Genomic DNA, 23444 nt, shown 5'->3' with positions numbered 1-23444 from the left:
CTCTCCCTTCCTTCCCTCTTTTCAAAATATATGCTAAAATTTTCTTGAATATTTTTTTAACATTTTTATTAATATGGATTTTAATTTACAAATTTGTTTATCGAACTTTATCTGCAATACCGACATACTGCCGATATTGCAGTTGATATCGATAATACCATTATGATTAGTTCGATCGATAACTATGTAAACACTTCACGTCAACAATACAACAACAAACCAGCAAAGAAAACAGTGAAATTGATAGTGAGATTAATTACAAGAAATATTTATACAGTAGAGAACCAATTATCTGGGATGCTCGGGACCATCGCTATCCCGGATGTCTGAATTTCCCAGTTTTCTGGATCGACCAAAAAGTGTCATTAATCGATGTTTTATCGAACCCGAATTACAAGGAAATTACACAAAAATTTGTCAGAATCTGAGATTAAACTAAAAGCGCAAAATTTGGTGAAAATTTACTCATCCGATTTAGAGGAAAACTTTGTAGATGAATTTTTACTATTTTCAAATTTGTATGAACATAAATCTGCACAAGAAATGTTGAAGGCTCAAATTAAAGATAAACTTGTGAATACTTTTCCTAACGTTCACATTGCATTAAGAATATATTTGTCGATTCTTGGATCAAATGCAGAAGGAGAAAGATCTTTCTCCAGATTAAAATTGATAAAAAATTATTTGCGTTCAACAATGAATCAAGATCGTTTGGCATCGCTCGCACTTATGTCTATTGAATACGACATTTTGCGTAGTTTGGAATTCGACAGCATAATACAAGATTTCGTTGAATCCAAAAATCGCAAAAAAGTAATATATTAGATCAGAAGATTCTGCAAAATAATTTATTACCGAAAAATATTACATTTTTATTTGTATCTTCATAATTTTGTGCAAAATACACTTGTTGTTTTTAAAGCTAAATTATTTTTGTCAACAAATTTTTTTCTCCCAAGTTTTTCGTAGGCCCCTGAATTTCGTTGGCACGTGCCTAGTGTGCCTATAGGTTAATGCGGCCCTGGGCCCCGGCAGACAACTAAAAAAGTATAAATTCGGTGACGTGGTCCACACGTGCTATCACGTAATGTTCATTATTGAATTTATATGACACAGTGAATATAAAATAATTAAATGTGCACAATAAACTATTTTTTGTTGTTCAAATAGAGCTATAAGTTATAAATTATCACTGATGTTATTTTTAAAATGCATGAAAAACTGAATCGCTGATAGTAAAATTTAAAACAATGACTCATGCTTAAACAATCAGAAAATTCTATATGATTTTTTGCTCATCCCTATTTAATGAATGAATCAATATTTAAAAAAAAAAACTGTATTAACATAAAGTGAGATCCACTACAAGTTAAAAAAAATGTATTTGAAGTTGAGTGGAGGAATAAAGAGTATTTTATTAACGATTGACAATTTGAACAAGATATAGGCAGAATAACTGAACTAATAGTAGGAATACAAAAATTACTTAAACTTTAAGTCAATTAGTTGAATTTAAAATGAAATGTCAATTAAAATAAAATTTTAATTACAATCAAATAACAAAATTTAAAAATATTTTAGAATTGCTGTTTCATTTTTAAAATATACTAAATTAAATAATGATGTTTAGATAATGATACTGAATGTGTTTATCAATTAAATATAAAACACTACTTTTCCATTTCACCGGTGCAAGTAAATTCAGATATTTCATTTATTTATTTTTATGTTTTTTTTCATATGTTTTTTTCTTATGTTAATTTTTTTAAATAGCTGTAACCTAAAACATTAACAAAAAAAATTAGTTTAATTTATTTGCCTTTGCATTTGCGAATTAATCACCTGCACCAGCGAAAAGGAGAAGTTCTTATGAAACATTTCATAAGCATTAAACCAACAAACTCAGCATTAATTATTTTCATAAAAATTGCACATTTTTTTAAAAACACAATAATCTTGTCTTTAATTGTTTTATCTTATCAATATTACAAAAATAAGAGTTAAAGCTATTTAATTTATATAGATTCACTATGATTGAAGTATATTATTCAAGTATTTATAATATTGTATGATAATTTTATTTTAATAAATAACTCTGGATATTTCAAAAATAAATTTATTTATCAATTGCGTAAAGTAAAACAATCCAACTGCGATTTATATAAAATGAAAAAATAAATATATATTTTACTGAATTAGTAGAAAGATATTCAAATTGTATTCAATTTGATTCTTTAATAATTTTATATTTTATTAATAAGTAATAATGCTAATAACAAATCTTTAATGAGGAAAATATTAACCATAATGTGTAGACACATTATTGTTTTATAAAATAAAACAAAGCGATTCAAATTTTCAATATGGAAATTTTTTAAAAAACTAAATGGGCAAAATTCCACAGAAGCAAACAAAATAACTTACGCTCGAATTATGTAAAAAAAAATCTATTGATAAATAAATGAATAAATTGTAATATGTTTTCTTGAAAATTTCGATATTGTGATTTTTCTTTAAATGTTTTTTTTTGTATTAATTGTTTTCTAAAGATATAAAACATTTTTTTTACTTATAATTTCGTTATAATTTTTTCTTTTAAATTTTTGTTTCTTAAATTTTTTTCCAAAGGTTTTGAATGAATGTCTCTAATCGCAGGTGTCATTTGATTCGAAAATATATCTGCTAATTATTTCTTCTGCTTATTTTTACAGACACGTTTTGAAAAAAGAAATTCTAGAATCATGCAAATAAATGAGACTTACCGTTACTGTTGAGGTGTTACTCTACAAAAACCCCGGCACTACCTTTTTAAAATCTGCTTTGTAGAACTTCCTTTGAATTTGATTTATCTGTTAAGCATTGAGCAATGCGTGCGAAGAGGAGAAATTAATTGAGAAATAAGGAGAGAGTCATTTGTTTACTAATGAAGGATGGGGCTACGTAATTGCCCACATTTTTCCTCCTTTCATTGTAAATCCACTTAATTTTGAAATAACTCTTTTTGACTACAGCTTTGTTTACAATTGAGCTCTTTTAATCCAAACGCTATTCAAGCGGTAAATAACGCGACATGTTTTCGCAAATCATGACGATTATGTAAAGTATTTCACTCTTTATTTACATAGAAAATAAATTTGAAAGAGTAGCAGTGATAAACAAAATTTTAAGTTCGAATAATTAAAAAAAAAATATGTGTATTTCAAGTTTTTATTTTATTTTAAACAACGTGAAAATAAATAGATTTATTTTTCTTATACAAATATCAATATATTCTGAAATAAACGTATGGATGAAGAACATGGCAGATAAATGAATAAATCATCAACTGTTGCACATTGTTTGGACCTTGGACCAACATTAAATTTTAATAAGCCAAGATACTTTCCGTTCTTGACTCAATAGATGTCATGCTTTATAGGAATATCAATTCTTTTGTAAATGAACATGGCCCTTAAATACCACATGGAAATACATTCTGCCCCGAAATCAATCTTTAAGCCTCTACCCTTTTCTCGGCTACCGCGGCTACTGTTTTTTCGCTCTTGTTTATTTTACTTTTTTTTTTTGGTTGATAACTGTTTTCTATTTTTAACCTTCATGGAGCGTCATGTTGGGGCACCTAAAACATGTTGATTTTTGTCCACTTCAATGATGAAGGGTTTTTATTCTCGAGTATTAGGTGGAGTCGAGAACAGTCTTGTTATTAGATTTTAAGAAAACTTTTTAAACTAGAATAAACTTATTTAACCTTTTATCATAAAATCATATGTTTTATCATAATTAAATAAAATTATATATTAAAATATAATTTACTAAAAAACTTCTTTGTTAATTTATATAATTTTTACCATGTGCAAATCCATTGCATCCCCATCCGTGGCTTAAATTATGTGCAAAACAGGCAATTTATGTTTCTTTCTCTCTCTTTTTCTTCTTCTTTTTTTTCTTAAATAAAAGTTTATTTTCTAAAATTATTAATTGTAAACTTTTTTAAATTATCCAGTATAATATTACCTTGCGCACATCCATTTTCGGGCCCATCCTTGGTAACTAACAATTAAACGCTCTTCAGTTCTGAAGTAAGAACGCACTATAAAACGAAACCCCTCTATTCATGCTTCTGTTTTCTTATTTTGTAATCTGGCAATCTTCTTACGAAAATATTTTAAATGATTCTTGAAACATTTCCCGTTCATGTAAATACATTTGAATTCGCTCTTCGCTTTATAGATTTTGTTTTATGTTTTTTTCTGTTTTTCTTTTTATTTTATTTTCTGTTTTTACGTGATATTTTTACTTAATGTGTTCTATTTTATTTTTTTGAGTGCTTCTCACACTATTGTATCTATATATTTTCCTTGGCTATATTGATACAATGTTAGAAAGCACTCCCTTTTGTGTATATAATTGTGTGAGCTGATGAAAAGATTATATCTTTTTTTTCAGGATTTTTATTATTTTTATTATTATTTTTTTCTTTTTCCCTTTTTTTATTGTTCTGTAATTTTTTCCATGTTTTATCCACACATTGAATATTTACATTATATTGAATATTTTGAATATTATATTTACGCACATATTAAGCATGTTCTTCATTGTGTGTAATTTTGAAATTTAAAAGCAACTTGATTTACAATGTATTGATGCATCTAATTAAGAATGCATTGAATTTTTATGAATTCTTTTTTATATAGAAATGTTATATTCCGGCATTTTTCAACAGTTATTTCCAATCTTTTCTCAGTCTGTTTGTTCACATAACTTCAAGAGTTTGAAAAAAAAGCTTATTGCTTTATCATAAGAAATGTATAATTTTTTTTAAATTCAACTTTTGAAAGTTAGATTTAATTTGTTTACTCCACCCAAGTTTTACAATTCTAATTTAGATGAAATGTTTGTAATTTTATTATTATTATTACTTTGTTTCCATAATGAAACATTTTGTTTTTTACAAACCCAAAATGTTTTTGAAAGCTTGTTTATTCAATGTAATTTGCTTAAATTTTGTATTTTTTTTAAGACTGCACTGTAGCATAGCAATATCATTTATGACTTTGCCAACTTTGGATGAAAGTCTAGTTTAGAGGAAAAACATGCAAATAATATTTTGATATCACTCAAATTTTTAAGTTTAAAAACATGTTTTTTTTCTTTTTGTAGTTATCTCTCTTCGATTTATTTTGCCAAGCCCTAAAATATGATTTTTTTTATTTTTTTTAAAAGGAGGAAAAATTTTCTTACTCTACATAGTTATCTTACTTCGATTTATTTTGCCAAACCCTAAAATATGACGTATATTCATTTTTTAAAAAGGATGAAACATTTTTTTTCCTTTGCATAGCTATCTTAATTCGATTTATTTTGCCGAACTCTGAAAATATGACGTATTTGCATCTTTTTAGAAGGGATACAAATTGTCTTACTTTACTCAGTTATCGTACTTCGATTTATTTTCTCAAGCCCTAAAATACGACGTATTTTCAATTTTCTTTAAAAAGAGGAAAAATTTTCCCTAACAGTTTCTTGGTTTTCTACTTACCTTCCAAATTTCTGAAACATTTCTAAAATACTCGCTTTCAACACGCTTTTTTGTTATTGTTGAACTCTTCTCTTCTCTATTTTTGAACATTTTTATGAAAAGAAGATCATTAATTATTTTGAAAACATCAAATGAAAGGAATAAATAATGTCTTCATTGTTCTGTCAATAATAGTCTTAAAAGTTTGCTTGTTTTACGTCAGGCAGTTGAACTTACTAATCTGGAGGCAAAACTAGTTCTAGTTCTTTTTCTTTTTTGTGAATACTTGAAGGTTAAAATGAATAAATTAATAAAATTATGATTTTCGTTGAAAAGAATGGTGACAATGCTTAACAGGGAAAAAACATTTCTCTATTGTTGAATTTAGTTATTTTATTTTAAATTAAAAAAATTAGAAAGGAAATACAATTATATAAATGCCTGTCCTTTTTCCAATTTATTCAATATATTGCTTTAGAAAGAATTTATTATTTTTATTTTCTCTTTCGCTTTTTCCGCATTAAATCGAAGCATTAAATATTAATGGTCAACACTGGGGAACAAACTTTTTGTTGCCTTCATGGAAGTATTTAATCTTACCTAATTTGGGTGTGGTGATTTCCAATCTGAAACAAGCGTTGTTCCGAAAGCAACAGATTTTTTTCAAAATCATATTTTCAGTTTTGTTTACATGTGCAAGTTTGCAAGCAACGTATACGTTCTGTACAATTGTCTGCTACATTGAATATGACACTGAAGGCATAAAACACATGACTTGCGCATCCCTAGCTGAAATGTATTATCATCTTCTTTCTACCACGCCCTAAGTACCAGAGAAGTGGTGACACTTGTTAATCACTCGAGTGGATTTTAAAGAGTGCTGGTTCAGGTTATACGAACAAATTACGTAAAAATATGTAGCTTGTAGAGAGAAACCGATCGTAGAATTGAAATAAGCGATGCGGAAGTATCCAAGATCTGTTGAAGAGTCCCATGCATCAGAAAACAAAAAAGAAAATTGATCCTCCCAGTGTTATGGATGGTATTTTCAATATAAATGTAAACAGTAACATTCTCGAGCTCTTGACCTGGTCTACTTCCGGTTAGAAAGTATACAGCCGCTTACTACAGCTTATTCTGAGAGGCGATATTTTCCAACGGATAATTTTGTTTCTAATAAAATATATAAATTATATAATTTCTAAGGTTATATAATTTCTAAATTATATAATTCATGAGATATTAAAGATATTAAGTAATTCTTGTGAGTTTGAAGTGGAAATTTGTTTTAATTTAAAGATATGTTGTTTAGAAAGGTGACATGGTTGCTAGATTTTGAAAGAACACGCTTTTTGGGTAGTTTTGATTTGGCCTCTTTTTACTTTATTTTACTGTTTTTACTTTTTACTTACACCATTCTGTTTTTTCATGGTGCAAGCCTTACACCATCATACGTTAGTGTAAGCATATTGTTCGAGCAGCGAGATTAATAGATTGATATCATTGGGTTCAATTCAGTTTAAAAATTATCATTTGAGTTTAAATTTCGAAGTTTTTTATAGATTGTTAACAAGTAAGTAGTGTCTTAGAAAATTTTTTTCTTCTTCAAATAACAGGTGTTCAAATGACGATTCTTTTTTAAAACGCTGATAATAAATCAGGTAACAAATACACATGTACTACTCTAGAGAGCCTCAAAACACAATGATCACGTTGCAAGCCAAATGGCTTTAAAACACACCATAAACAGTAACCCGAAAAGCAGTCAAAAGCTTGCAGGCTCTCCCTAATGTAGAAAACACCATCCATTGACTCGATAAAATACAGGGTTAAAAAATTATTGTTGCTGTAAAAAACTGAAAACCTGTGCGACCTTTTTAACGGAACCCTAGAGTGACTGAAAGAGCTTTTGGGAAAACAAAATACCCTTTAACTCACCCATGACGTCGTGCTCATTTTTTTCTCTGAATTCTGTTCAAGCCTCGTGTATGGAAGCATGAACAGTTTTATAATATTTTTCACACTGATATAATTATTAATAGTGTGACCTGATGGGAAATAAATGTGTTCTTGAATTTATTTTAATAACTATTGAACTTGCTTTGTATTTTATGTGCAAAAAGTGAAGTAGCCAACAATGTAAAAAAATATTTTATTAAATAAGAAAGCGTTATCAACTTCCCCTGGTGTGCTTTACGTGGAAACTAAACTTGGGAAGAATGTAACAGAGGATGGCACACAACACAGAGAGTCCGCTGGTGATTTGGAGGAGGCCGTCATACTCTCCCATCACATCACGTGACAGACCTGAAAAAGATTATACTTTCAGTGATCTCTTTCTTATTAAATGTAAATGGGTGTGAAGATGCTATCACAATACCCTCCGCATTTCAACCTTTCGGGTCCTGCAGTGGAAGACGCGGTTCCCAGTTGAAGACCGAAGTCAGGCATCACTGACTGCAGTCAGAAAGCTGGTGGGTGACCACTTTGATCAGCCGTGGATACGCGGTATCGGTCATCGTTAAACTGTTCTACCGTAAAGTGCTCGATTTCGCGAGCAGGTAGTCTGGTTTCTAAAGCAGGGGAGCCATCCCCTCTGCACAGGATCGAAAATGCGATAGTATGTCTTCGGATCATCCTCTGGGATGTGTTCCAGACCGTCGCCAATAGCCCACTGTACAGCTCTGGTGCGACGCAAATAATGTACTTACCAAACTTTAGGCCATCCCTTAATTTTTTAAAATTTCTTTTCTCGTGGTGCTTTGCACCTAGCACTTTTTTAACTGTAACCGTTAACCATGCTCAACTCGAATACCCGGATCTATGCACATCCCACTGTTGATCGAGCTCGAAGCAGGTGAGCCGACTTGTCAAATTTTCTTTTCCGCATGCTCGAAAAGTATTTCTTTTAATATATTTTATCTATCCTAATTTGTTTGGACTTGCATTTCTGCAGTCCAATTAATTCGGGTAAGGTAATTAATTTTATATATATGCAAAAAGAGTTTTAATGATAAAACCTACCGCCCCTTGAGGATTCCTCTCCCAAGATTCGATGTTAAAATAAATTAGATCTCCATCTAGTCTTCTGCTATTTTCATTTCAATCAGGCATAGTTGTGCCGCGATGGCTCAGGGGATAGAGCGTTCGCCTTCCAATGAGGTGAACCGTGGTTCGATCCCGACGATTGTTGGTCGACACGAATTCCGCATCCGGCTTGCACCAACCACAGTGTTGACGTGAAATATCGTCAGTGGTAGATAGATCATGGGTTAGAGTCCCCTTGTACTTAGGCTAACCATGGGAGATTCTCGTGGTCTTCCTCTCCATGTAACGCAAATGCGGGTTAGTTCCATCAGAAAGTCATCCACGAAGGCAAAATTTCCCCCAATACTTGACCCAGAAATTCCCTTGTCTTCTGGTTTGGGTTCTAAATTACAAGACTATTGACTTGAACATTAGTAGTCTTAAACCCAAAAATTAGGTCGGCTGTTCAACGACGCTTATAATCAGACAAAGTTCATCTAAGTGTGGAAGAAGCAATCGACCAGGAATCCTGGAGTTAATAGCCTCTCGTGTTCTTTTGGGGAGTCACTGCCCCTTAAGAAGCGACAGCAACCCTACATTGTCCCCAAAACTTTAAACAAATTGCTCTAAAAATTTCTCAAAATTTAATTAAAAAATGCTCTCTCAAAAACTCTCTATCTATAAGCTCTATTAATATATCTCTATCTACCTAAAATCTCTGTATAATTTTTTTAAAAAATGCTCTAAAATCTCTAAAAAGCTAAGAATATAGATTTAAAAGGTCCAAAATCATCACAATCCGGGGCTTACTGGTGACCTTGTCAATGATATAATTACAGTCATGTTTTCTCTAACATACCTTAATCCATAGCGGACAAAAAATTGAAAATAAATTAAACCTATCCCAACTACTAAGAATTAAGGAAATATTTAATATTACGACGTTGTGTTCGAATTCACGTATAAATTATATTTATTATTTAATTATATTTATTATTTAATTATATTTTAGCCAAACTAGTTTGCATCAATAAATATTAAATCCCCGCACCAAACGAAAACGTTGAGCGAGTCCTTTTTTTTTTTTTTTTATCTAACACCCCAAACGGGACAATTTTCTTTGATCGCTTCCATTCTCTCCATCAGGTATTTTGTAAATGTTAAAGTGAGTGACCTAAATCAAGAGAATGTCGACTTTCACCGGTGAATGTCAACAATCATATAGGTCGAATTGGTGAATGTCCGTAATATTTGTTATATCCGATTTGATATTCATTTATTCGTTGATATTATTATATTTATTCTATATTTTATTATCTGCTGAGGATAGATTAGGAGAAACATCGGTGTTTGGAGTACCGGTTAAATGCGTACTGAACAGTGGCACTTGACCTAAAAAAAAATATCAGTGTAGAGCAGGGGTTGCCAAACTTTTTTGATCATCGACCCCTACAAAATTTTTCGATATCTCCATCGACCCCCATAAAAGTAATTTTATGTTAATTAAAATAAAACTCTATTAGATACTGTGTTTGTACATTTTTTTTATGATTTTGAACATTTATTAAAGTAATAGTACATAGGGTAACAATAGTTTTATGAAAAATATATTAATGTTGAAATATAAATACCTTATTATTTATGAAATAATCAGCAATTATAAGTAAGTAGAAATAATAAGTAAAGTAACTACGGATTTATTGCTTCTTAATGNAACCTACCACCCCTTGAGGATTCCTCTCCCAAGATTCGATGTTAAAATAAATTAGATCTCCATCTAGTCTTCTGCTATTTTCATTTCAATCAGGCATAGTTGTGCCGAGATGGCTCAGGGGATAGAGCGTTCGCCTTCCAATGAGGTGAACCGGGGTTCGATCCCGACGATGGTTGGTCGATACGAATTCCGCATCCGGCTTGCACCAACCACAGTGCTGGCGTGAAATATCGTCAGTGGTAGATATATCATGGGTTAGAGTCCCCTTGTACTTAGGCTAACCATGGGAGATTCTCGTGGTCTTCCTCTCCATGTAATGCAAATGCGGGTTAGTTCCATCAGAAAGTCATCCACGAAGGCAAAATTTCCCCCAATACTTAACCCAGAAATTCCCTTGTCTTCTGGTTTGGGTTCTACATTACAACACTGTTGAGTTGAACATTAGTAGTCTGAAACCCAGAAATTGGGTCGGCTGTTTAACGACGGTTATAATCAGGCAAAGTTCATCTAAGTGTGGAAGAAGCAATCAACCAGGAATCCTGGAGTTAATAGCCTCTCGTGTTCTTTTGGGGAGTCATTGCCCCTTAAGAAGCGACAGCAACGCTACATTGTCCCCAGAACTTTAAAAAAATTGCTCTAAAAATGTCTCAAAATTTAATTCAAAAAATGCTCTCTTAAAAACTCTCTATCTATAAACTCTATCAATACATCTCTGTATATAAAATAAATTTCTCTGTATAATTTTTTTAAAAAATTCTCTAGAATCACCAAAAAACTAAGAAAATAGCCTAAAAAAGTCCAAAATCATCACAATCCGGGGCTCACTGGTGACCTTGTCAATGATATAATTACAGTCATGTTTTCTCTAACATACCATAATCCATAGCGGACAAAAAGTCGAAAATAAATTAAACATATCCCAACTACTAAGAATTAAAGAAATATGTAATATTATGACGTTGTGTTTGAATTCGCTTATAAATTATATTTAGTTATTTGTTTTGAAGCCAAACTAGTTTGCATCAATAAATATTAAATCACCGCACCAAACGAAAACGTTGAGCGAGTCCTTTTTTATTTAACACCCCAAACGGGACAATTTTCGTTGATCGCTTCCATTCTCTCCATCAGGTATTTTGTAAATGTTAAAGTGAGTGACCGAAATCAAGAGAATGTCGACTTTCACCTGTGAATGTCAAAAATCACATAGTCACATGTCCGTAATATTTGTTATATCCGATTTGATAATTATTTATTCGTTGATAATGTATTCGATATTTTATTATCTGCTGAGGAGAGATTAAGAGAAACATCAGTGTTTGGAGTACCGGTTAAATGCATACTGAACAGTGGCACTTGACCTTAAAAAAACATCGGTGTAGAGTGTACCGGCAAATGTATACCTGGCAGTGGCGCTGAACCTTAAAAAAACATCAGCAAAGTGTATACCTTAACTATACCTATTATACATTTCGGACATTTACCAAAGCGACTATGTGATTGTCAACATTCACTGGAGGAAGTCAACAACCACCCATTTCTGTCATTCACAGTAACATAAATATTACTTACAAAATGAAATTGAACAAAAAATTAAGAATATACCAATGTCATTTACCACCCAGTGAAAATGTGTTCCAGTGAAATTTGTCTTTTTGTGTCTCCTGAAAAGTAACTATTTTTGATTTAAGTAGTTTTAGAAGCACAGTAACGATAATCTGTATTACAAAATTTTGTCGTAACATTTTCCTTTACTTTTTTATACAAAACGTCATGAAAATTCAAAGAACTTATTTTTTAACCTATCAAATCATACATTTCTACCATAGGTAGCCTAAACTGATTTCAACTTGGACCCAAAGATTTTTGTAACGCAATATTAGCCCTTAGTTGGTTATCGTCTGATAACTTTTGCCCCATATGTTAATGCTATTTTATAATTTAAACCAAACTGTATTTTACAGTTATGTTAGTATATTGGGTACTATTCCGTTTCGGGGAGCAGTAAAAATACTATTCAGTACTCAAATAGTATACTAGGTACCTCTAACCACGCTACTAATAGTATCTATTACTATAAACTAGTGGGCTGTGCCCGCTGCTCGCTAACGCTGGCCAATCCCCGAAAATTGCTACGCAATCTCATATGATTTGCTTCGCAAATCAAGCTCGATACTAATTTAGGTACATTGCAAATGCACATAATTCTAAGAATTCAAAACAATCATTCAAATCCATATAACAACTTTTTTTTTAAAAAAAATTACATCTTTTTAGTAAATACTAAGTCATTAAAATAAATTTGAATTCAAATAAAGACTCATTGACTGAGACTCATTTTTCAATGAATAACTAATAACAATAATAAAACAAACAAATTCGTGATATAAATCAAAAATCGTCAAATAAATTCGTAATATATGAATTCGTGAAAAAAAGCGCTTTCGACAAAATACTAAAATAGAGATCTATCGACAAAGACTACTCACTTCTGCCTAGCTTAATAGTATGAGATTGCCGCAGCTGAATTGTTATTTCAGTTTCCATTTTTAAAAATAGGATTTGGGATGTCACATTTTTAGCGGCAATCATTGGTCGATTTTCTAGCGTTGCCATTCGGGGAGTTGTAATGAGGCTTTTTTTGTGGCCGTGCAAGACAAATATATATATAGATAATGGACTATCACTGAACGCCAAACTTGTTTAGTTTGGCGCTCTTTTTTCGCCTCTCGAAATAGAATATTAAAGTATATTGTCTATGTAACTTACCAATAGTATAAGGAACAAATAAAGAGCATATTCCACACAGAAGTTTGCATGCAGTGAAGAGTGCTGATTTGGTGTCTACTTCAATATGGTCGGATACAAGGTTCCACACTGCAGTGGATATACCTATCTCGAGAAATCCCAGTGTGGCATAAAATCCTCCAATCCAGTAAATGTTTGGCGACCATAATATCCCTGCCACCACAACTCCATCCAGAATGAAGAGTAAGGCTGACGTGGCGTGAGAACCTTCCAGCAACAGCCTGTCACCCCAGTATTTCACGCTCAGCCTTCCCAGAATGCCACCGAGACCGAAGGCTGGCAGAACGCCTGTAGCGGGAGAGACCAGTCCGTCTATGTGATCATCAAAAATAGTGAGCAGCGTCACCAGTGTCACTTCGTGTATGACAAAAGCGTAAATGACGACGAGGCACGTTGGCTTGAAAATCTTTTTCAAAGAACTCATCGTCTGACTCTTTTGCTGCCCGACTGCAGCGGAACTGAGTGCTGCGTCGTTGTTTCTGCTCGGCGAGTCGACTGCTAGTTCGTCGTCTTCGGATATCAAATACATATTGGGAGATGGGTTGCTCGAACGCCCATACAGGTTAGAAGGTTTGCTGTATTTTTTCGAAAAATTAGGTGAAGAGAAGTTAATGTTGTTGTATTGGCTGGTAATCAGAGAATTCGAATGCCTCCTGTAACCGCCTTTTTTAATGTTTGGCACGCTTTGGGTAAGCAGTCTTCCATCTCTTACATCGTCCTCTGTAAATGTACATTCAACAACATGAACCTTAATCTCTAAAGGGTAACTATTGCTTAATGGCGTCTTCACCACCAGAAAATCGCCTTGATGAGTACTGGTGTGAATTCTAGGTGTATCGCTTTCCTTATTCCTAAGAATACCGTTATTCGGTAGATTGGTTGTTGAGTCTATCAAAAGGGCGTTATGTAATTTCTCAGCAGCAGCCCCAGTGTCGTGTTCATCATCATTCGAAAAAGCCTTATTAGAAAATGAATTCACGCTTGGTAAGGGATTGATTCTTATGGTTGCTTTTCTGCTCCTGCACGAGATAGTGTCATCAGATGCTGTGTTCCTGCAACCACTGCAATTTTGGTTTCTTAGAGCGCTTGAATTCAGTTCAAACAAAACATCTTCTTCGCTGAAATCTTTCTCGTGCGCAGCTCCACCTTTGGGCACTAATCCCGTATTTTTTCTGGACGGGATCTGAATTTCTTTGTTTGCTTCCTGTATTGGCAACAGATTGGAATTCTTATGTGGAAGAGTAGTCTTACGAGAAATGGAATTCTTTTCAACAATGCACGAATCTGGCTGAGCAGGCATTGAAGAAGTCTCCATTTCAAAACATTCATTGTCCTCCGAAGTTTTTTGACTCTCGATGTCGTTTATTTCGTATTTTTTCCGTATCCTCCACAGCTGGAACCGAATCCTGTAGGATGCCACCATGATGAATGGGGCGGCATTCATTGCAATTCCAGACAGAATGAGAAGGCAACCGCAGAGTCCGTAGCAGGAGAGGAGGAACTGTATGAAATAGGGGAGAAGAATGCAGGCAAAACTAGGTGCAGCGCAGCATATAAGGAAAAGAAATGGCTGAGTTCGAAACTTCTGAGACACTTTTAGAGGTTCTGGAGAAGATATGCCGATTCCAGCTCCTGAAAACAAAATAGTGTATGATGCTTAGTTTTGAAAAGGAAATTTTCGGTATTGTTCTTAATAAGGAAACTCCTGTATTAAGCATTGGGATAAACATGCCAACTAAAACTAGTACGTATTAGCAGTACATGGCGTTTAAAACAACAAAAGCCTAGCTCAATGTTAAGGATACTCTAACAATTGGGTGTAGTATTCGTCTCCACTGTGTTCGATGCAAGTTTGGGAATTGGCTAGTTTTTTTCTGAAATTCGATCTTGGCCACCTCACCTGAGTTTCTTCAGTACTGCGAAATTATCTGTGAATCAACTGGTGTGTATGTTATGACAGTACCGTCTTTACGGGCGCACTTGAGAATATTACTTTTTATGTATTGTATGAAAAAAAAACAAAGAGCAAATGCATTGCATTATATATTTTTTAAATTAAATATATTCTCGTGTAAAAAATGTGCATTTTTTCCATAAATAGTAATTGATTATCATGCAAACACAAACAATTTGAATAGTTTATCACCAGGAAAATTTAAAAAGTCAGCTGAAATCTATTTTACTACTTTAAAATGAAGTTATTAAATGGAGTTTTTTTGGGGTGATAAAAATGTGCTTGTTAAAATGATAGCATCATATCTTAAAAATGTTTATGTATGCGAAGTTGATTTTAAACAGTATGATATGTTACCAAAACATTTCTGTGCCCTGCTTGCTTTTAAGACGGCCCTATGTTAGCAGTATCTCTTACCTTATTCCCAAGCAGGGCTTAGCATTCGCCATCTCACCAAATGCGATAAAATTGTAAATTCGGCGAAAAAAATGGTGAATGATTTTTCTTTTGCCATAAAGAAAAATATACATTCCCCTCAATCCTGAAAGAAAATAAATAAATAAAAAGGTCAAGGGGAATTTTTCTGAAGAAATCCTGTATTTTTTCTTCGGTAAGTTCCGTTAGATACGTCGCATAACCAATTAGAATTATATTAAATCCAGGTAATGTAAGTAACAAGAGAGATTATGTAAGCATGAGACAAATCATAAAATGCACATCATCACGTTCGTTGCATGATCTCGTGATATCGCTCAAAAAAATTATCTATCTATATTATATAAAACGCTAATACGTACGTATGTATGTATGTATCAATAAAACCGATGATATTTCTTTTCTCGCGCTGGCAACAGTTTTCATTTTTAATTGATTGGATTCGGCGCGCAAGAGCACGTAGTGAGCAACCAGATAACAATAACCAGAGTGAGCATTATCAGGTTGTTCAATTCAGATTCATGCACTAAAAACATGACAATATTTAATTTAAACTCAATTAGGAATTAATTAATTAATTGAAGTGAGAATGCTTTAAAAGGCCGCTGTTGAATTGATATTTTTCTACTGGGAGCTACCTAAACGTCTAAAAAACGTTTAAGTGTTTGTATTGAATGCATTGAATTTTTTTATATTTCGCGTTTATTTATGCATTGAATTTTCACGCTTTAAAATGCAGAATATTAGTGAAGCAATATTTGATAATTTATTTTGCTAATATGTTTCTTATTTAGCTAATGTTTTGATTTTTTCACCATGTACAATCTAAATAGCTAATATACTTTTTTAAAAGCCAATAAGAACATTGGTAGAATTCTTCTACATAAGTACAATACTATGTCTTTGATGATAAAATACTATGTCTTTGATGATAATATATTATGTCTTTGTGCTAGAACATTGTGTTCATTGGCGAGCGAGCGCAGCGAGCCATGGTTCACGGCGTGAACCACATAGGATTGCGTAGCAATTCTCGGGGGTTGGCGAGCGTAAGCGAGCAGGGGGCGGAGCCTCCTAGTTTATTATTATTTCTCCTGCAGTTTGAGTCAATAAAATAGATTATGTAATAACAAATGCATATTATCATTCAAATATTTTTGCAGAAAATATTTTTTCTTATGCCACTAGCATATACAATAACGTGATAATAACATTATGCTGTCTAAGGTTTATCCTTATATTACTGCTTCAGTCTAAGAAACTATTAAATATTAACTCCAATCTATTCCTATCTCTTTCCCTCAAAGACTATAAAACATTTTCATTTTTCATCCTCTCTCCCATTCATTGCTCGTCCCGCAGTGGACTGGTCGTAAAAACACGCTTCCCTGCGGAACACCAAAGTCAAGCATCACTGTCTGCTGTCAGTGTGCAGGAGGGTGACCATTTGGATCATTCTACGAAGGGAGCTCGGGTAGGCGACATTAGTCCTCATTAAGTGCTCGACTTCACGTGCAAGTCGTCGGGCTGACGAAACGAGGGTACCATCTCCTCTGCAGAGGATCAAAACTGTGATGGCATGTCTTCGAATCATCCTCTGGGATGTTTCCCAAACCTTTGCCAATAGCCAATTGTGCATATCTAGTGCGACGTAAATAAAGTACCTACCATACCCATCCATTGCTTCGAATTTACATTTTATATACTTTTGATATTTGGCTAATTTACTGGCTAATCATTTGAAATCCTTAACGCGGGTCCTGCTAAAAGTTCCATCATTTGGTAGATTGTTTTTATATTTTACCCGACTCTAACAAGACCCCTTATTCAACTTCTAGTCGTTACAAGTTAAGCGACTCCTTACCAAATATGATTCCCCAACAGATGGTCATCCAGATGAAGTCACTGCTGATGTAGGAGAGGGCTGTTCCAAGAATTCCCAGGAAGATTCCGCACTGGAGCGAGTTTTCCACACTTTGATTCCGAAGGAAATCTTTGAATACTACACCTAACAGAAAAAACATTCATTAATACATTATATCTGCAACTCATATGTTTTGTAAATCATACACACCTTTGGTGTAACTATCGGTGTGGGTTGTACGCGAAATGGATCTTCAACCTGCAACACTGGAGTCACCATCGGTGTGAGCTGTAAATTCAATGGATCTTCAACCTACAGCACTGGGTTCGGCAAGACCAGTGAACACCTTCGACAACCTAATCGACTATCTTTCTGCGTGTCTCATATCTCTTAAAAGGGGTGGCTATTTTGACATGTTTATTTGTTTATAACCGTCGTTGAACAGCCGGTCCAGTTTTTTTGATTTAGGACGACGAATGTTTAACTTCGTAGCCTTGTAATTTTGTCTTCGTGGAGGACTTTTTGATGGAACTAACCCACATTTGCGTTACATGGAGAGGGAAACCTTCCACGGTTAGCCTGACGGTAAGGGGACTCTAATCCATGATACGTTTACCACTGAGGATACTGATGTCCTCAGAATTCTCAGTGGTAGACGTATCATGGTACAAGCTGCATGGGTCGGTGCAAGCTGCATGGGAATTCGTATCGACCATCGCTGGGATTCAAACTCAGTTCACCTCAATGGAAGGGTTAACGCTCAATGCCCGAGTCATCACAGCTCTTTTTTGGCAGGTGGTAACATTAATGTGACTGAACCGTGTATAAGACTCTGTTAAATTTGATGATTGATTTTGCCTCCTAGGGTGTATTGCATCACCTGCCATCTCAAAACCTCTAGCTAAGCTGATATGTTTATTTTGGATAGGGCTGCCATCACACAAGTTTATAGGGTATTAAGTTTATATTGGTATATAGTTCCAGAATAAAACTATATATTCCACAAAAACAAATTGAAAGAATTTCTGTAGCATCCACCGTGTAAAAGGGGGGGGGGCAACCACAGTTTAAATCAATGTTTACAAATTTCGAAGTGGGTTAAATTTAATTGGTGGAATCGAAGTTCCTTGCATGTAGCCTAAGAGTTGGATAGAAGTAATTTCTGACTCTTTCTGAAGGCTTCCATGTTCCTTACCTTCAGTTAACGCGTCGAATGAAGGTCGTTTAAGATAAGATAACGAACAGATTCTTAAAAAACAGATTCTGCATATCTTAATTTTAAAATAGTATTCCCTAATGTATATATTACCATAAGCTTGAATAATCCTTTAATTCATATACAGTGAAATCCAGTAGTCACTTCCTAAGGGACAACCAAGTATCAACAAACACAGTTTTTTCAACTTTAAATTAAATTCAAATTTAAGGTGGCAACGCTAATATGAAAAATCTTTTTTAATAAATATTTTTTGAGCCACGATGGCTCAGGGGATTGACCGTTCTCCTTCCAATAATGTGAACCGGGTTCGAATCCCAGTGATAGCTGGTGGATACGAATACCACAGTCGGCTTGTGAAATACGTGAAATATCTTCATTAGATAATAGAGATGATAGATAAATAGAGTCCCCTTGCTGCCAACCTAACCGTGGGAGATTCTCATGGTCTTCCCCTCCATGTAACGCAAATGCTGGGTTGCTCCATCAAAAAGTCCTCCACGAAGGTAAATTTCTCACAGCACTTGATCCAGGAGTTCTCTTGTTTTCTGGATTGGGTTCAAAATTACAAGGCTACCGTGTTGAATATTAGTAGTCGAAAAACCAAAAATTGGGTCAGCTGATCAACGACGGTTATAAAATAAAATAATATATATANCTAATTTCTATACTACTATTAATGTCTGATAATTTCTTTTTATGTTGTTTAATACCTTACTATGTGTTGTATATTGTGGGTAAGTTTCATAAAATTCCATGTGTAATTTCTTGAGTTATCACGATTTTTGTGAATTTTCCTTAATTTATGATAACCAGTGTATATATATAGCAACTTTTTCGACATTTTTTTCACCTTAATTTTTTTTGTTGTTGAAGATTTTATGCAAATTTGAAAGTTATAAATTATTATGATAATTCTTTTTCTTTTATGAAGTATTTTTTTCTCAATTTTTTTTTGCTGATTCGATGATTTTTTTTTTAACGTATAAACTGTTTTAAGGGGGCGCCAAAATTGCTTACATCAATAACATTTACAATGTTTGTTTTTTTTCGCTTGCATTTTCTTTTAAAATTAAAATCAAATTTGGAGTACCGAAATTATAATGATAGATTTCTTTTCCAGTATTTTTTTGATGAAATATAGTTCTCTTTTGCTTATAAATTGATTATAGGGGTCAGAGAAATTACTAATATCAACAACTTCTACAGTGTTTTTTGATTTCTCAATTTTTTTAAAAAATAAATGCAAATTGAGGGACACCCAAATTATTATGACAAATCTCTTTTGCCACGTTTTTTTGTTGATTAAATATGTTCCTTTCTGGTTTATTTTTCAATTTCAGAGGGAGGAAAAAGTCGCAAAATTCTACTACAACAATATTTCCCACCTCCCACTTTTTATTTTTTTCATGCATTTTGTAAACGCTCTGTTTAAATATATTATTGAAGCTTAACGATTAAAACTAAATTATTTTGATTGCAATAAATAAAGAAGACATTTTGGTATGAAAATATTTTCTTGTGCTGCACTTTTTACCATGCTACTTTCGTATGCTACTTTTTACCATACTTCTGCTAGAGAAAATTGTGAGAGCAGGTTATAATTTACTGGGAAGCATTTTAGTTAATTTTTGTTTTAATTTTCTTTTTTTTTTTAATTTGAACGCGTGCATTATTTTCTTCAATGAAAAGTAATTGATCCCACTTTTACGTGTTTTTCGTAGTAATGGAATGCCTGCAAGTGACGTAGTGCGGGTATCTCGATCCCGATTGGTTGTTGATACGTGGCGTTTGTTTACGTTACCAACTGTTCTTCCCATTCTACTTCGAGTAAGCTAAGCCCATCAATTATCTTGAGTGAAACATTCTATATTCTTTCACAAAGATTTCAATTCTTTCACTATATATTTACACAGAGACTTAACACAAAGACAGGCGCGAAGCCATGTGAAACTTAAGAAAACTAATTATGCATCAAAGTTGCCAGGTACACAAAACTAAAATATATCACGGTTACAATAAAATACATATACAAATAATAAATCTAAGTTAAGTAAAAAAAGTAGTCGAGAAAGAATTATATTGCAACACATTCGATCTGCGATACAGTTCTATATTTAATTAACTTATCCGTTAATTAACATTTTAACTTATGTATAGAAACTTAGCTCAACTTTAATACGCCATTTTGCTGATTAATATTAGCTGGCGCAGGCGTCATAGGTCACATGTGTAGGTATAGGAGGTCTTCTTCTTTTTGAAGTGGAAGTACCCTATTATATTAAATCAATTTATTTATCTAATCTGTTTATCAAGTTAAGGGCCTTAAAATGTATGCGTTGTTTATTTATTTGTTTATTGTATTTCAAAAAGTAATCGTATAATGTTAACTTACTATACAACACTTTATGAAAACTGTAATTAGTTTTAGTTTTACACTTACGGTAAATGAGGCTAATTTCTTTTAATGGTTTTCTTGCTTTTAAACATAAATTGTTTGTGAAATATTTTTCAGCTTAAAGCTTAAGAAGCTAGTCAAAAATTCTAAAGTCGGGTCATTAGTTCAGTAAACGCATGAAAATAAATTAGTGAATTATAGTAACTATATTAACTTTGAAATCAATATTAAGAACTAGCCACCCTTAGCGATTAGATTCGTCACCTTTCAAAATTATTTTGTACAGCACTATAAACTTTAACAGCTTTCTTTAAAAAAATTTTGGTAGAAAAAATTCAAAAAATGAACATATTTTTTTTATTTCATTAATAAATACAGGGAGCTAAAAGAAAACATACTACACAAGTTTTAAGCTGAAATTTATTTTTTTTATGTGTAAAACACATCTAATTTATCATTAGTTGTTTTATCCCGAGTTATATCGGGCAAATGAAAAAAAGTTCATCAACCTCTCCTCCAATTCTAACACCTCCAATTTAGTTTTAAACAATTATATTAACCAAATTTTTTTTTTACCGTCTAGCTGTTACTCGTCGCTTTATCCTAGTGGAAGTACTTGGATTTAAATTTTATCTATTTTCAAGAGATGTTGGCTATTTTGTCAAGGCTCTTTATGTATTAAATTTTAGTAATAATTGAAAATTTGACCGACAACTATTAAATCAAACAAGCATGAGTTCGGAACATTTCAGTTTATTAAGGATGTTCCATGATTATTTCCATCTCTGTTGTCAGATATCATAGAAAAATCATCCAAATGCATTAAAACAATTATTTTTATGTTAAGCCTAAAATAGTTAAAAGNACAATTATATTAACCAAATTTTTTTTTTACCGTCTAGCTGTTACTCGTCGCTTTATCCTAGTGGAAGTACTTGGATTTAAATTTTAACTATTTTCAAGAGATGTTGGCTATTTTGTCAAGGCTCTTTATGTATTAAATTTTAGTTATAATTCAAAATTTGACCGACAACTATTAAATTAAACAGTCCAGCTTAAACATGAGTTCGGAACATTTCAGTTCCTGATGTTCCATGATTATTTTTATCTCTGTAGTCAGATATCATAGAAAAATCATCCAAATGCTCCAGAAATTAAAACAATTATTTTTACTTTTATTTTAAGCCTAAAAAAGTTAAAAGACTGCAAAAAAAAGAAACAATAGATTTAAATAATTATTAGAAAACTAAATAAGCATTTTAGCATGGAAACATTTAGAACTCCATCATGTGATTAGCCCCATGATGAATTAAATATTTGTTCTTGTCAAAGACTATGAAATTAAAATAATTTTCCGTGTTAGGTATGTATACTTTATCATTTATAACTTTTAATATATAATTTATCATTTCGTGACATTTCTAACTGATGCCTTTGAATCTCTTCTATTAAATGCAATCGATAAAGGTGATCGAGTAAATAATTAAATTTAAAAACAGAAACGGGTTATGAATAAAATGATGTCCATTACGAGTGGGCTTTTTCTCTTAGCTCGGTGGGAGGGTATTTTAAAGCGAATGTCAATAGAGGCCTGTCCCGCAGTGCACTGATCGTTATGATACGGCTCCCAACAGGTCACCGAAGTCAAGCATCACTGGCTGCGGTCAGTGTGCCAGTGCGTGACCACTTGAATCAGTCTGCGCAGAGTCCGAGAATGTGCGGTATGGGTCCTTGTTAAACTGATGTAACTTAAAGTGCTCGACTTCGTCGTGTGCAGGTTGACTAACTACCAAAGCAGGGGAGCCTTCCTCGCTGCAGAGAATAAAAATTGCCATGGCATGTCTTCGAATCATCCTCAGGGATGTTTCCCAGACCGTCGCCTATAGCCGCTCTTGTGCAGTTCTAGTGCAACGTAAATAAAGTACCTACCAAAATTAATTTCGATACTTTTTTTTCAAATTTTTAATCAAGAACCAAAATTTAAATAATAAAAATGAAAATGCAAGAAAAATTAATAAACAAATAGAAAAGTTAAATTAAGTAAGGACCAAAATTGTGATGGCAATTCTTCGGATTATCCTCAGGGATGCTTCCCAAATCGTCGCCAATAGCCCCTTGTGCGACGTAAATGAACTACTACAACAACAACAACAATAGAGACTTACTTACGATATATGCTGTAGCACGAGCTACAACAAAAGGGACTGCTGCTTTCTGTCTACTGTCTTCTGATTGGTCCAAAGTCCACGAAAAGAAAATTCCAGAGCACCGTTGAATCCCCTCCATCACAAATGAAGTGGCGAAACAAGCCACAGAAGTGGCGTGATTAGTTTGATGGGTCATATTGGTTTTTAATTGAAATGAAGTCGATGGCTATTCTACTTGAAAAAGAAAGAAATGTTTTGTTCGCTTGTTTCCATTTGAATCCCTATTGCGCAACCTCACTGTAAATTTTCTGTTGTGTTTATGCGATAAATATTAAAATTTAGTACTTCTTAACAACCTTCGCT

At 33.0% G+C, this 23444-nt stretch overlaps 2 protein-coding genes across 4 annotated transcripts in view; both read right to left on the bottom strand.

The window, feature by feature from the left end:
* LOC107447408 (uncharacterized) overlaps positions 1-2921 on the bottom strand; it is a 39872-nt gene extending 36951 nt beyond the window's left edge. The window contains exon 1 of one of the 2 annotated variants that reach the window (XM_016062317.3): positions 2763-2921. The gene's annotated coding sequence lies outside the window, so the exon portion shown is untranslated. The remainder of the gene's footprint in view (positions 1-2762) is intronic. The other variant, XM_071179390.1, reaches the window with a different exon arrangement.
* A 4735-nt stretch (positions 2922-7656) lies between these two features.
* Positions 7657-23405, bottom strand: LOC107447411 (uncharacterized). Of its 2 annotated transcripts, none has more exons than XM_016062323.3 (4): positions 23100-23405; positions 17321-17464; positions 13029-14699; positions 7657-7825 (listed from the first exon to the last, which is right to left on the bottom strand). In XM_016062323.3, exons 1-4 carry the CDS (start codon positions 23275-23277, stop codon positions 7692-7694), a joined length of 2127 nt encoding a protein of 708 aa, XP_015917809.2. In that variant the 5' UTR covers positions 23278-23405; the 3' UTR covers positions 7657-7691. The 2 variants fall into 2 exon arrangements, with proteins under 2 accessions (XP_015917809.2, XP_015917810.2); XM_016062324.3 differs by having other exon boundaries at positions 23104-23404.
* Between the last annotated feature and the right edge of the window lie 39 nt (positions 23406-23444).

The sequence above is a fragment of the Parasteatoda tepidariorum genome, chromosome 4 (genome assembly GCF_043381705.1).
Source record: "Parasteatoda tepidariorum isolate YZ-2023 chromosome 4, CAS_Ptep_4.0, whole genome shotgun sequence".
Taxonomy (NCBI): Eukaryota; Metazoa; Arthropoda; class Arachnida; order Araneae; family Theridiidae; genus Parasteatoda; species Parasteatoda tepidariorum.
Note: the sequence above shows the minus strand (reverse complement) of the source record. Positions and strands in the feature narration are given on the sequence as shown.

Coding starts and splice junctions, on each gene's coding strand:
- LOC107447411 (XM_016062323.3), bottom strand. CDS start 23,277: ATGACCCATCAAACTAATCACGCCACTTCTGTGGCTTGTTTCGCCACT. Junction 17,465..23,099: donor TGCTACAGCATATATCGTAA/GTAAGTCTCTAT, acceptor TTTTTCTGTTAG/GTGTAGTATTCAAAGATTTC. Junction 7,826..13,028: donor ATTTGTTCCTTATACTATTG/GTAAGTTACATA, acceptor AATCTTTTTCAG/GTCTGTCACGTGATGTGATG.